At 39.1% G+C, this 14,850-nt stretch overlaps 1 protein-coding gene across 1 annotated transcript; it reads left to right on the forward strand.

Moving 5' to 3' along the window:
• LOC110435880 lies at positions 13,495 to 14,028 on the forward strand. The gene has a single exon (XM_021461968.1). It carries the CDS (start codon positions 13,495 to 13,497, stop codon positions 14,026 to 14,028), a length of 534 nt encoding a protein of 177 aa, XP_021317643.1.

The raw sequence follows: 14,850 nt of genomic DNA on the forward strand, positions 1-14,850 counted from the left end.
TTTGAAGTCATTTTGATATCAAAATATTTAATTCACAAGATTTTATAGAAGTTAATACCAATGGAATCCATATGCTCTAGACATCAGTGAGTGTGTAATGGTAGTTAAGTATCTTGGATAGAGAAGTGACCAAAACAAAAGTTGTTGATCACAAAAAGTTATGCAACTTTACAGTTAACAACTTTTTCATTTGAAATCATCTATCTAAAACAAAATTGTGTTTCGATTATCATATTTGAAATTTAAAATTTCAGACAACCTCGGATATAGAAATGACCAAAACAAAAGTTGTAGATCTCAAAAAGTTATGTAACTTTTTAGCCTACAATGCTTTCATTTGAAATAATCTATCCGAGGAAAAAAGCATGTGAATTTTTTCACATTTGAAATTTAAATTCTTCAAAGAGAAACGATCAAAACTAAAGTTGTAGATCTCAAAAAGTTCTAAAACTTATAGTTGATAACTTTTTTTATTTGAATTTATTTTAAGGTCCTATATACTCATTTTGAAACCAGATGAACATAAAATTGGGAGGATGTCCCAAATAGATATATGTGTCTTATAGCTGGAGTGGTTATTAGGAGATGAACGCGCAAAACCTAAGGTTGTGGGTTCAAGCATTGTTGGGCAAGAAGCCGAGCATTTTTTGCGCGAAAAATTGCGTGGATTGTTACTTGGGCATGCACACGTGTGGTTGTCCTGTGGAGTATCTCATAATATATTAAAGAAATTGCTTATTTTCAAACCACTTTTTGGGTTTCCTGGAAACCTCGAACTGATAGTGATGAGGGTCTCATCACTGCCGATTTAATACTGTCAGTTCAAATAACCTGTAATGACGAGGTTTTCGAACCGACAATGATGTTCAATGTGAGGTAGGGAGACTTTGTAATTGATGCCTTTATTTATTTGATATAGTTTAGGAGCCCAAATATATGTTATAGTTCATAGATTTTGAAACTTATTTATTTATTTTTTTAAATGACCTCAGATGGAGAGAAACCTCATTTAAGAGTGCTAGCACTGGATGAGATCTGAAAGTTTTCAAAAAAAATTAGTTGGTAAATAATGAGTTTTAGAAGTGGCTAAAAAAGTTTAGAGTACATTTGTTGGCTTTTTCCCATAATTTCTAAAATCTGGCTCCTAAAATAAAGAAGACAACATCACGAATTCTGAATTATTTTGCAACCACCTTTATACTTTTCTCTCTCTTTACATTTGTATTAGGAATCTCGTCTTACTCTTTATTCTTTCCACATCCTTTCACCTCGGATTGACACATCAATATGCGAGCATACATTACCGTGCGATTGAATTGGTCTTCCCAAGTGCGAGAAGATTAAGAGTTTAGATAGAGAGTTGTTAGAGAGCAGATTTTTTCAATCTTACTGAAAATATCTAGATTGAGAGTGGATAGTGGAAACTCTTGGAAATGCTCCTTGGCATGCCGTGAACGAGCATCTAGCAACAAATAGCTTTGCAATGGACTGCTGAACCGCTAATGCATTCTTGGACGAACTGGAGAGGGGTTGAGAGTATTCATTATCCAAAGGGGTCAAAATGTAGTTGCTACATGTGTGAGCTAATAATTTCATCCAGGAAGCACATGGGAAAAGCATTCGTACATACATATATAATTCATGCAGGGAGAAGGGACGACATTGAGCAAATCTGTCTCCTAATGACTATGCCGGGAGAAAGAGAATGGGCGACACAAATACAATCCAAGGAGAGGAACTCCCCATATGCTGCTGATCATCTCGGCTACCAAAGCACAGACAATAAGGAGGGGGCACGGGATACCAACACATGGCGCCCCTGGAATCTGCTGATTAATAAACTAGCAAATAACCCATGGCATGGCATGCACTTCCTACCTGATTAAACAATAGCAGCGATCACCTTCCGGGAGATCGTTCGTTCAGATTCGCTCGTTCCTAATCTTTCCTACCCAGTCTGACGAAATAGCTGCTAGCAGTTGTTGGAGTACAGACTGGAGGACTGAAAGTGAATGCAAAAGTTTGTGAGTGAGCACCTGAAAAAAGGCTCAATCACCGGAGCGTCAGCGTCGCCTTCCTGCTTTAGGATCTGACGCGCGCGTGCATGCAGCCGCTGCGGAGGCACGAATCTTGTTCCCTTACGGTCTCGGCGGTGGCGACGGCCAACCATTCTGTTTGTTCAGGCTTTGTTTAGTTTCGAAAAAATTTCGGATTTCACTACTGTAGCACTTTCGTTTTTATTTGATAAATATTGTTCAATCATGAACTAACTAGGATGAAAAGATTCGTCTCGCGATTTACAGACAAACTGTGTAATTAGTTTTTGTTTTCGTCTATATTTAATGTTTCATACATGTGCCGTAAGATTCGATGTGACGGAGAATCTTGAAAAGTTTTTGGATTTCGGGGTGAACTAAACAAGGCCCAGTTTATTTGCTTGCTTTGCTTCAGAGATACTCGTAGTTGTAGCTGTGAGGGTGAGGGTGTGAGCCGGTAGCCTGGTACGACACTCCGTACTCGTTTGATGGTGACATTTGTGTACGCACGTATGCTCTGGATGTTATTCATACGCACTGTGGTCGACGCGTTCCAAAAGCATGCAACGAACAATCAGTGCAGGATTGGTGTGACCACTGACCAACACTCCCTAGGCCAGGGTCTTAGGTCCTGTTGGATCCTCTAATATATGCTACTCCCTCCATCCATGAAGGAGTCAATTCTAGAGTTGTCCTAAGTTAAAAATTTTAAACTTTAACCAAATTTTTAGAAAAATTGATAAGATTTATGATATCAAAATAGTATCATTAGATTCATTATAAAATATATTTTCGTATGATACATATTTTGTCATATGTGTTGTTACTCTTTTCTATAAAATTAGTCAAACTTAAAAAAGTTTGACTGACACGAATTCTAGGAGTTGATTCTTTCGTGGACGGAGGGAGTAGTAGATTCAAACATATCCACTAATATATCAATTATAGTTATTCTCTTAGTTCTAAATTATAAGTCATTCTGGTGTGATCATTATCAGAGAATTCCAGTACACCATGCCGAGGCAACCTGTATTCTCAACGGGCTGGTTGGTTGTGTTGTGACTATATTTGTACCTCCATAACGGACCGTATGGAGTAAGTTGGAGCTTGAGGAAGTTAAAGTTGAGTTTAGGTTCCCCCTTTTAAAGAAAAGGAAGGTTTACATCTAGTGATATGAGGGCACTCCCAATGCAAGACTCTATCACAAAGTCAAAGACAATTAATTACATATTATTTATGGTATTTTGCTGATGTGGCAGCATATTTATTGAAGAATGAGGTAGGAAAAATAAGACTCCAAGTCTTATTTAGACTCTAAGTCCACATTATTCAAGGTAATAAATAACTTTAGACTCCATGATAGAGTCTGCAAGTGCCCTGATGGACTGCTAAATCCATGATGATGGATGGTTAGACGAAGCTGAGAGGTTGAGAATGTTCATTATCCAAGAGATCAAAATATGGTTGGTACACGTGAGCTAATAATTTCGCTAGGAAGCTGATGGGAAACGCATTCGCACAGACATCTATAATCCATGCAATGGAGAAGGACATTTATATTGGGCAACACTGTCTCCCAAATCCCAATGATTTTGCCGGGAGAGGGGCAATGGGTGACACAATCCAAGGACAGGAAACATCCCTTGCCGTCCAAAACACAGCCAAGGACTGGGCAGGTCGTCTGTCGTCGCAGCACGAGGCATCAAGTCATCAACACATGGCGCCATGGAATCTGCAGATTGTATATATATAAGCAATCAAACAACCAATGGCACTCCCTTGCTGAGTAAACAAGAACTGCGTGTGACCAGACTACTATCAATTGCATATATTTGGTAAGGCCTTGTTTAGTTCCGAAAAGTGAAAAGTTTTCGGTACTGTAGCATTTTCGTTTGTTTGTGACAAATATTATCCAATCATAGACTAACTAGGATCAAAAGATTCGTCTCGTGATTTCCAGCTAAACTGTGTAATTAGTTTTTGTTTTTGTCTATATTTAATATTTCATGCATATGCCATAAGATTCGATGTGACGAAGAATCTTGAAAACTTTTTGGTTTTTAGGGTAAATTAAACAAGGCCTAAGGTAAACTGGATCATGGTCTCCAGTCGCCGGCCACCGCCGCGGTAGACGTTGCCGTCGCCCTCTGGGCACAGTTCAGAAAAGTTCCTTCCTCACACACCGGTACAAGAGGACGCTAGACTTAGGCCTTTCCCTAAATTGGGCCATGCATGTCCCTGGGCTTTGCTACTTAGCCTACTCCAGGCTTGTGATCTTCAAATTCGTCTTTGGAGCCCATAGCAGTCGATCCTGCCTTCCCACGCCAGTCCTTCATGTGGAGGAATGACTTCGTCAGACAGGCTTACTGCTTCTTCAGTAGTCGTCGGAGTATCACATGCATGGCCACGATAGATAGCATCAAGAGCCATTAGCAGATCACCCTTGATAACATTCCAACAAGATTTATAAAATCTACCGGTGAATCCATCCGACCCTAGGGCCTTGTCCATGGGCATGTCCTTTACGGTTGCCCACACCTCTTCTTCTGATAAAGGAACCTCCAAATGAGAAAGTTCATGCTGTTGTATGCCTATCTCACCAAAGTCAATAGTGAAATCTTTATATTCCGCTTTTCGCAGAAGATTTTCGTAGAAACTAAAGACGGTTGCCTGTTATCCTCTTGTGTACTGCTATCTGATCACCAACCTTCAGTTTAGGGATAAAATTCTTCTTTTTCCTGAACCTTGCTTGCTGATAGAAAAAAAAAAGATGTATTGGCATTCACTTCTTTGAGATACAAAATTCGAGATCGCAGCAGAGCAATTGTTCTTTCTAGGGAAGCCAGACCAAGGTAGTGGAGCTTCAGCTTCTTCAACAGCCACTACTCGTTTTCGGTAACTGTCTAGAATCTCGTTCAATTTCTAGGTGATGGAGGATTTCCTTGGCCAGTTGTAGTTGGAGTTTGATGTTTCCCACCTTTCCTCTGTCCCCATTATTGCAGCCTTTGCTAAGCCTTCGTAACTTCGGAAGTAGGTGCTCAACTGCATAATTTGACTGCACAGGAGCCTCCCAATTCTGTTTAACTGCTTCTTGAAAGCCAGGCACCTTGGTCCAAAAGCTTTCAAAGTGAAACCGTCGTTTGCCACCAGTGACTACTTTGAGGCCAAGGAACTATCTGTTGTACTTTCTTCTAATTATTAACAGAAACAGCCACAGTGCCAGTTCAATAAAAAGATAATACACCATCTTGACAAAATGCACTTTGTACATCTTCCTGACATAGTGCAGCCATTCATCAACATCATGAAAAATTAAGCGTAAACTTTCAATAATCGTCGGAGCATCTAATTTTACCGGACTAAACCGTTAACTCTTTAATGTATACTGTATAATAATATATATATTGCGCCAATACGAACCTCAAGAATTGAGAGTAACATTTACATAACGGAGGAAATAAACCTCCCAGTTTTCGGTTATGGAGAAACCTTCTGCACCACCAAAATCGGAGACCTATATATATAGAATGCCTCCCAGTATATGTAAACAGAGTTTTACAGAATATCTGGCAGTAAGTAACCTCAGCAACTAATGAATTACTATCAGAACAAAAACCTACTATATATTACTTCCAAAAGAGAACTTTTATGAAAAGCAGACAAACTGATTTGCCTTCTTACTCTCTCCTCTTGACAGCTTGAAAACTCCAGGGCACCACAACATTAGCTCAAGACGCAACACATTCTCTTGCTTCTTCATTCAGAAGTGCTACCAAGAGGCAAGGGCACCTGTATAAATGAATGAAATTAAAATAGCATCTGACTCAGTAAGTCCTTCGATGATCAAAACAGAAAATACGTCTAGACTGTTTTGAAATACAAAACACGTACTTGCGACCACTTGCCAAATGTATTTAGTCCCAAACTAATCACCTATCAGATCAGCAGCTACTTCGTCACAAGCACCAAAGCCACAGAAATAAGGATCAATATCGTTTCCTCATGTTTTCATGTTATCTCCTGTCAAAATCATCTCACATAGAAGTCAAAGGAAAACTTTACCCCTTGTCTGCACAAAACTCACAGTAACTTGAGCAAGGAGCAATTTGACACTCTCAGAAAGGTATTATTTCTTAAAAATATTGAGATAAGACACCAGCTACACATAAAAGCTGAAGCATTATATAAACTAGTCCATTAACACGTGCTCTCGCATGGTAATATATTTGTTTAATAAAGATTACTTATATTAAATTATATGTTTTCTTTGTTTATTTTTTTTTACAAAACATACATAATAGATACTTTTTAGTCTATCTAATGGCCATAAACTTATTAATTACTTTTTTTTGCAAGGGACTAACTTATATATTTTTCATGTATATTCATATTTTTACTTTCCATGGCACCTTGTATAGTTTAATATGTAATTAGTTTGAAACCTTGCCATTAACTATGGTGACTCTTGTTGCATCACATATATTAAGTCATGAATCTGAATTTTGTTTTTTTTTTAAATTTATTTTTATTAACAGCTATAGATATTTTTCCTGAAGTTAAAACTCTTGTGCTTATTATATCTTTTACCAACTCTCATTTTGTACTATTTTAAAATAAGAATTTTAGGTCCTATAGTGCATTCCTAAATACTACAAATAGCATATGCAATCATTTGAAACTTGCACCATATCAACTAAGATAAGTGATAGAGCTTGAAATGAGATCTCAGATGGGTAGCCGGCCTAACCAAGAGAATATTAAATCTTATTAAGCCTTATAATGATTGAATTACTCTAGAGTAATATTAAAGGTACAAAAGAATATAGCCATCAAAGTCTCCAACAAATCGTAAGATGATTGAATTTTCCTTTTAAGGAATTATACATGTAATTATGGTTATACTATCAATATAGATGTGTGTCAAACATTTAGTTTAGATATATAAATATAGATAAAGTAACATCCTATATAAATTATGTCATGATTACTAATATGGTTTTTAAAAAATTGTTAGCATTGCTCAAACATAACATATATATTTATTGCTCATGCATGTTGATACAACGTGTATACTTACATTAATCAAATATAATATTAATAATAATGGAAGTGGGTAATGTACAAACATCTACATGCTCTATTGTTATTTAAACAATTTTTAGTAGAAGATATTGATTATCTTTTAGATGTAGATTTGAGAAGATATTTATTTTTCTTAGTAATGAGATGAAAATTGGGTTACATAAATTTTTATTTGTTGTAATAGGAGTACGTGGTAATTAGATGGAAATTTAGGTATACTTTAGATCATGTTTCTTAACAACATGTGTGGGTACTTTAAATATAGAATCATGAGTTAGTTTATGTTATTTTATATAGTAGCAAAGGTGGGTAATTATTTAGAAAATAGAATAGATCTAGTAGCTATTATTAGCAATAGTGATTAGGTTATACTGAACTGATGGTCAAATTTTTCTAATTTTTGTAAGAAATTTCTAGAATCTATCTTTTATTTTCCTATTGTGCCTCGTCAGAATTAATGTGGAGGCTCCTTTAAGGATCTTTACCTAGAATTTCTAGAATTTATGTTCTTTTAGCATGACATGCATTTAATTTTAACGTAACCACAAGATATGAACTCTTATTGAATCTCTTTTTATGACTTCATGTATTATAGTTTACCTTTCAACTTTTAATCAAGTTGTACAATTTTTTTCCACATGTTAAATAGAAACTGTATTGTTTTTATTGACAATTTGTTTTTACTGAAAAGAGTTTAGCTCTTAGTATGGGTGTGTTTGGTTGGAGGGACTAAAGTTTAATATGTGTCATATGAGATGTCTTATGGGATGACCCATGGGGTTTTCAGAGACTAATAAGAAACAAATTATGGATTCCATTAGTAAACCGCGAGACGAATTTATTATGCCTAATTAATCCATCATTAGCACATGTGTTACTATAGCAATTAGTATCTAGTCATGGACTAATTAGGCTTAAACAATTGTCTCACAAATTAGTCTCACACTATATTTTTAGTTTTTAAATAGTCTATGTTTAATGCTTTATGTATGTGTGCAAACATTACATGTGATAGGGACTAAAGTTTAGTTGTAGGAACCAAACATGCCCTAATATTGTTTTCCGCATGTTAACTAAGTTGAAACATAGATTGCACCCTAGCACCGAACTTGTTTTTTTAGACCTAGTTACAGTTACAGACGCAGACGCTCACATACACGAGCGTACACTCACGCTACCCCTATGAGCACCTCCGAAGAACTGAGTTGGACCGGCAAATCTTGAGATTGACGAAGTCACCACAGATGCCTCGCTGTCGAGGGACACATCTCCTAGCACTAAAAGCATAGTGTCGTTAAATCCTGGAATAAATCTAGAAAAACATGAGCACCTGTGTCAAGTCGGGGACTCGAACCCGGGTGGACAGGTTCCACTACAAAAAAACCCAAGCACCGAACTTGTTAAATTTCTAATATCACAGAAGTATATGTGTAGTATTACTTTATATCATAGAGTGCTAAAAATTAAATGGCCAATATTGATATGACATAATGTTTTAATTAAAATATATAAAGTTATTTGGAAACAACTTATGAAATTCATTATTAGGGAGTACTAATATTATTTAAAGGGAATGGATCACATAACAATGAGAGTGTTATGTTATTGCTATGTGATTTGTTAATTAAGGTACTAAATAAATATTTGTGCTAATATATATATATGTAAAGTGTATATGATCGGACGAAATATATATAGATGAAATGTATGATCATACTAGACCATCTAGGATGATTTGTATGTTAAGTATGCATGCATGCATAGAGTATGTAGTTATACTTATTGTATATAAAGTAAAATACACCGGCGACCCTTTAACTTGCCGCCCAATGCCACTTTGGTCTATGAACTTGCAAACGCGAAAAAGAGGCCCCTAAACTTGTCAGCATGTGGCACTTTGGTCCATGAACTTGCAAACGCGAAAAGGTGCCCTCTGAACTTGTCGACGTGTGTCACTTTGGTCCATGAACATGCAAATACGAAAATAACATCGGCTGTATGGCACTGTTCTGCCACATGGCCACCTCTGATAGGCCATGCATGGCACCGTTTATGGTGCTGACATCAGCGATGATGTCAGCACTTCTTTTTTAATTTATGAAATTGATATATTTTTATTCGTAGCGTCAAATATATCAAATAATATATCAATTCGTTGCATTTATTAATTAAAAGAGATAATTTTAAAACAAGCAAAAATTATTCGTTTTCTAGATTTCATATTTTTTCTAGGCAGAGTACACATGAAGAGGCTATACAAAACGTTTCATGAATTTAGCATTTCATTAATAATTAGTTATGAAATAAATAAATATTTGTTGACGCGTTGAAAGAGCCTTTACACGTTTATGGACCAAAGTGGCACAGGCCGACAAGTTCATGGGGCACTGTTTTGCGTTTGCAAGTTCATGGACCAAAGTGGCACAGGCGGACAAGTTCAGGGGTCACTTTTTCGGGTTTGCAAGTTCATGGACCAAAGTGGCACAGGCTGACAAGTTAAAGGGCCACCAGTGTAATTTACTCTTTTATATAATATAGTAGTAGCATTTTAGTAATATATTAAAAATATGAATTTCTTTAAAAAAATTCGCGTGGTAAGATCTAGAGTATCTTAATATGAGTATATAAACATACTTAAACCGATAAACAAGTACGATTGTATGAACGCATACACAATATGGTTTATTGAAGATGAGAGTAACCGTACGTACGTGTAGAAAGAAATTTTGCTATATATTATCTTGTTTATTACATGGTCAAACATAGAGCTTTTTACCTGTATGCCATTATAAAAGATTGACCAAACCAGGAGGCTACTAAAAAGTTGTTTCGCACCGCTGTGACCAACTTCATCTTCGACTATACCCGTGTGCCATTCCGTCTCAGTTCCGTTTGTTTTGTGACATTCAAGAGATCAGACACGTGGGTCCCATGTAGAAAAATATCCTTCTTACATCTGAGTCCATAACCCCCACGCGGAGGCCGTGCTCGTGCTGCTTTCCGCGGGCGCTGTTCCTCCGGGGCGAGGGAGTCGACGACATTCAGGTGAGTATGTTACTTTTCTTTTTTTTCTTATTCTTTCTTTATTTAACTTTTCTTTTTCTTTTCTTTTCTTTTTTATCTATTTTTTTCTTTTCGTGTTTCATGTCGCGGGATCGGCTTTCTTTTGTTTTCCATTTTTTTATTGTTCTCATTTCTTTATTTTCCTCTTCTTTTATATTTTTATTTTTATTTACATTTATTTTTTGTTTTAAGTGATTATTATTATTATTATATTAATTTCCATTTTATGTTTCTTTTATTTATTTTTTTCTTTTCTTTTCTTTCCGTTTTAACATTTTATTTCTAATCTTGATTTTTTAATTTTATTCTTTTTTGTTTCGTGTGATTTTTCATTATGCTAAGGATTTTTATTTTTATTTTTTATTTTTTCTCTTTCGTTTTTTTCGTGCATTATTCATTTTTTATTTTTTTTATTTTATGGTCTTGTTTAGTTCATCCTGAAAACTAAAAAAAATTCAAGATTCTCTGTCATATCAAATCTTGCGGCACATGTATGAAGCATTAAATATAGATGAAAATAAAAACTAATCACACAGTTTAACGGCTAAAACTTTTTTAGTTTAGGTAACATCAGATCTGTGACCTTTTGTTTTGCTGGTTTGGCGTAGCAATACGAAAAAAACAAACAAAAAAATTCATGATTAGACAGCAGGTGCCGGCGTGCCGCTGCTTTCCCATGCATCGGACGGGATGTCTTGCCAATTTCAGTGCCAGAGATCAGGGCTTTGTTTAGTTCCCAACAAATTTTGCAAAATTTTTCAGATTCTTCATCACATCAAATTTTTAGACATATACATAGAATATTAAATATAGACGAAAATAAAAAATAATTACACAGTTTGGTCGGAATTGACAAGACGAATCTTTTGAACCTAGTTAGTCTATGATTGGATAATATTTGTCAAATACAATCAAAAATACTATAGTGTTAATTTTCCAAAAAAATTTTGAAAACCGCAGAGGCTCACCTAACTTTTAGAGCACCCAGATTAAGGCCTTATTTAGTTCAAAAAAATTTACAAATTTTTTCAAATTTTCCATCAAATCGAATCTTTAGACGTATTTATGGAGCATTAAATATACACGAAAATTTGACACATGGTATTTTGACCATACACCATATCCTGCATTTACCATGGTAGTATCCAAAATAGGCCGTTAGTGGCACACGGTATTTTGATTGGCTCGTTCATAGCGGTATCCAAAATTGGCAGTCAGTGGCACTGGGGACAAGAAAATTTTGTTGTCGAGACCAAGTAGCCCAGGGGCATTCAAGTCTATTGCCAGGCCACTTAACTGCCGTTAGGCTTCAAAATGGACGGAATGGCACACGGGTTTAGCCGAAGATAAAGTTGGGTATAACGGTGCGAAACAACTTTTTAGTGGCTTCCTAGTTTGGTCGATTTTTCATAATGGCATACAGGTAAAAAGCTCTCAAACATAGCATTATGGTGTAAAAGTTTGTAATTTAGAAATATATATATCGTGTATATACGTGGACAAACATAGCATTTTGATTATTTAATTTCATAGTTGTAGAAGTTTATAATTTATAAATATATATCTCTCATACTTTATGAATTTTGATTTTTTTTGTAATAGCTTATATTTGAATTTATATATAGATTTGAGAGAGGTGGGTAATTTAGATGCAGCGTGAGGGAGTTATTATCAATTATGATTCACAATGACAAAATGGGTAATTTAGATACAATTTTAGGGGGTTATTTTAAATTATTTTTTTAGAATGACAAGACATGTAATTTATATATAAATTTAGGGATTATTTTGAATTACCTTTCGTAATGGCAGATGTGGATAACTTATATGTAAAATTAGGGGGTTAATTTAAATATTTTTTTCATAATGGCAGAGGTGGGTAATTTTTTTATAAATTACAATAGATTCAATGGTTATTATTGGAGATGATGATTAGAGTCTACCAAATTAAAGGCTAGATATTTCTGATTATTGTGAGAATTTTTATGATTTATCTTTTTTCGTAGCGTGTTTGAGTTAACGTGGTTGCTGACTGTTACAGATATTTTACCGGGGTGATCTCATCTCCTCGGATCCTCTTACGAGGAATCCTATCCAACTACGACGTCCCCCACGACTGCCTACGGGATATCACCCACGACTACGCACGTACCCGTGGAGACCGGTTCCACCTCCGTGATATCACCCACGACTCATCGTGGGCACGAGTTTACTTGGGGCGAGAGTTTCCTCTCCCCCCGACTTGTATAAATACCCGTGATCAATGAATAAACAAAGACCCCGAGTTCATTCTATTCCTCTCTGTTCTCGTACTCTTGAATTCTACTCGTAACACGTTATCAGCACATCGCTCTCCCCTACCCCAGAGGGGAATAGCTCGGTTGGATAGAACATCGTCGAGGGATCGACCTTCGCCCAGGGCATCACCCCAAGGTAGAATCATGCCTTTCCCTCGCCGTAATCCTGCCTCAATGACTTCTCTCATCCTCCAAATCGTCTGGATGGCGATGAACCGTGCCCGGACATTGGGCACACACTTCGGCAACAACCGCCTTCAGGCGGAACTACTGGAGGACATCCGGGAACTCCTTGGCGAGGCTCGCGGCTATCGCTTTCGTGGCGAACGCCGTGATCTCAACAGGATCCCCGGGCGTTTTCCTGTACGACGTTGTTTCGGGGGAAACCGACATGCAAACGTCGGCCCTCCGTCACGGCGTTCGGTGGTGTCGTCCATGGCTTCGCCCGTGGCGCCATCCGCGGCTCCGCCTGCGGCGCCACCGTCGAGGGCACCGACTCCACCGGCGCCTCCAGCGCCGGTCCTCGTCTTGCCGGCTCCACCCCGGCCTCGGTGTCCGCTTCACGGCGACGGCCCATGCCCACCACCGCCACCATCCATGGTGGCTAGCCAATGGCTATCACTGGGCATAGAGCCGCATTCGCCGATTCGGTACCCGACGCCGACGCCGTCTTCTGAGCAGGCTGCACACAGCCCGCCTCCGCGCCGTCCATCTCCACCAACCATCGCGGCGCGGATGTCGGCGCCGACTCCTCTGCCGGCATACTTCGTCGACCCGGCGCTCGCTGCACCACCACCGCCGCCACCACCTCCTCCTGCGCGTCTCCGCCGCACGTGGATCAGCGTCCCCCACGGGCCATCGGCTCGAGGACGCGCTCCGTCGGCCTGAGAACGTCAATGGGGAGAGGGGGAGGAGGAGGCGCTACGGCTGCTCAGCTCGGCCGTCTTCCACGCGGTTGCGGCCTCGACCCTAGGCTCGCGGCCCTGACCGCGGCCTCGGCAGCCGCCCTCGCGGCCATGGCGCAGCAGGCGGCCCCTCCCCTCGCCGCGGCTTGGCACGGCACCGCCTGGCCCCTGCGCGCCTTCCTCGACGCGGCTGCACCCGCAACCGCACCGGGTGACGTGCGTGCCCGGTGGCCAGCGCGGCCGCGCGCGACCTCGCCGCGGCTGAACGGCTCGCCGGACCCGTGCGCGAGCGTGACTGGGGACCAAGGCGGGGGCTCGACGAAGCTGTGCGGCCTCCGCGGCTTCTCCACGCGCCCGCACGGTGCGGCCCACGCGCGGCACGCGGCACGACGGCGGCGGCCTCGGCGAGCGCGCGACTCCGCCCGCGGCTGCGAAGCTCGCGACGACGCGGCCCTCTGTGCCCCGACCGGAATGGCCAGCCACTCCTCTGCGCTGGCCCCACAAGGGCGCGCGGCACGAGGTGGCCCCGCGGGCCCACACGCAGGGGCGCGCCCCCTGGCGGCGGCGGCGGCCTGGAACCGCCCAGGGCCCCTGGCGGCGGCGGCTGATGGCTTGGGGTTAGGGTTTGGAAACCCTAGCCCCTAGCCTTATATATGGCCCACCTCCCCCCTCCCCAATTCTGCCAAATTGGTGGCCCAGGCCCAGATTGGGGCCTGCGAGCTTTCAGCCTGGGCCAGTTATCATTGGCTTTTTATTTTTATGCATTAGCTAATTTTTATTTATTTATTTACATAGCATTTTTCATTCCCTAAAATTACATCAGCTTTTTAGTCTAATTTTCTTGTAAATTTAGACACTGATATATATATTGTATTGTAAATATTTTTACATCCGCAATCATATTATGAATGAAAAATTTACATGTCGAACGTGTTTTGTCTTTACAATTCCCTATCACATGTATATATGTAAATATTTTTATGATCAATTTTTCTCCCCATTTGGAATATTATTTTTCACTAGATGTCATCTTACTTTATTATTATTTTGGCGAACACAAGGTAGTACTCATACTACTGCGGGATTTATTCCTCAAAGTGCGCTCCCAAATTTAATAATAAACATACAAGGACTACATCCCAAAGTGAAAATATAAAATGGTCTACACCTCCATGGTGACTACCTATGTTCCACAAAAAGAGAAATAAAAAAACCATAAAACATATGCAAGTTTACCTTGCTACACATAAACAAGTCTACCTTGTTATTTACATACGCAATTTTACATTGCTTTACATACGCAATTTTATATTGTCTTACATACGCAATTTTACATTGCTTTACATATGCAAGTTTACATTGTTTTTATATACGCAATTTATATTGTTATATAAATATGCAATTACATTTTTGTTAATTTTACAACCCCGCAATTAATTAAATTTATGCAAATAAACATGTAGGCAA

This window comes from Sorghum bicolor, chromosome 5 (genome assembly GCF_000003195.3).
Source record: "Sorghum bicolor cultivar BTx623 chromosome 5, Sorghum_bicolor_NCBIv3, whole genome shotgun sequence".
Classification (NCBI taxonomy): Eukaryota; Viridiplantae; Streptophyta; class Magnoliopsida; order Poales; family Poaceae; genus Sorghum; species Sorghum bicolor.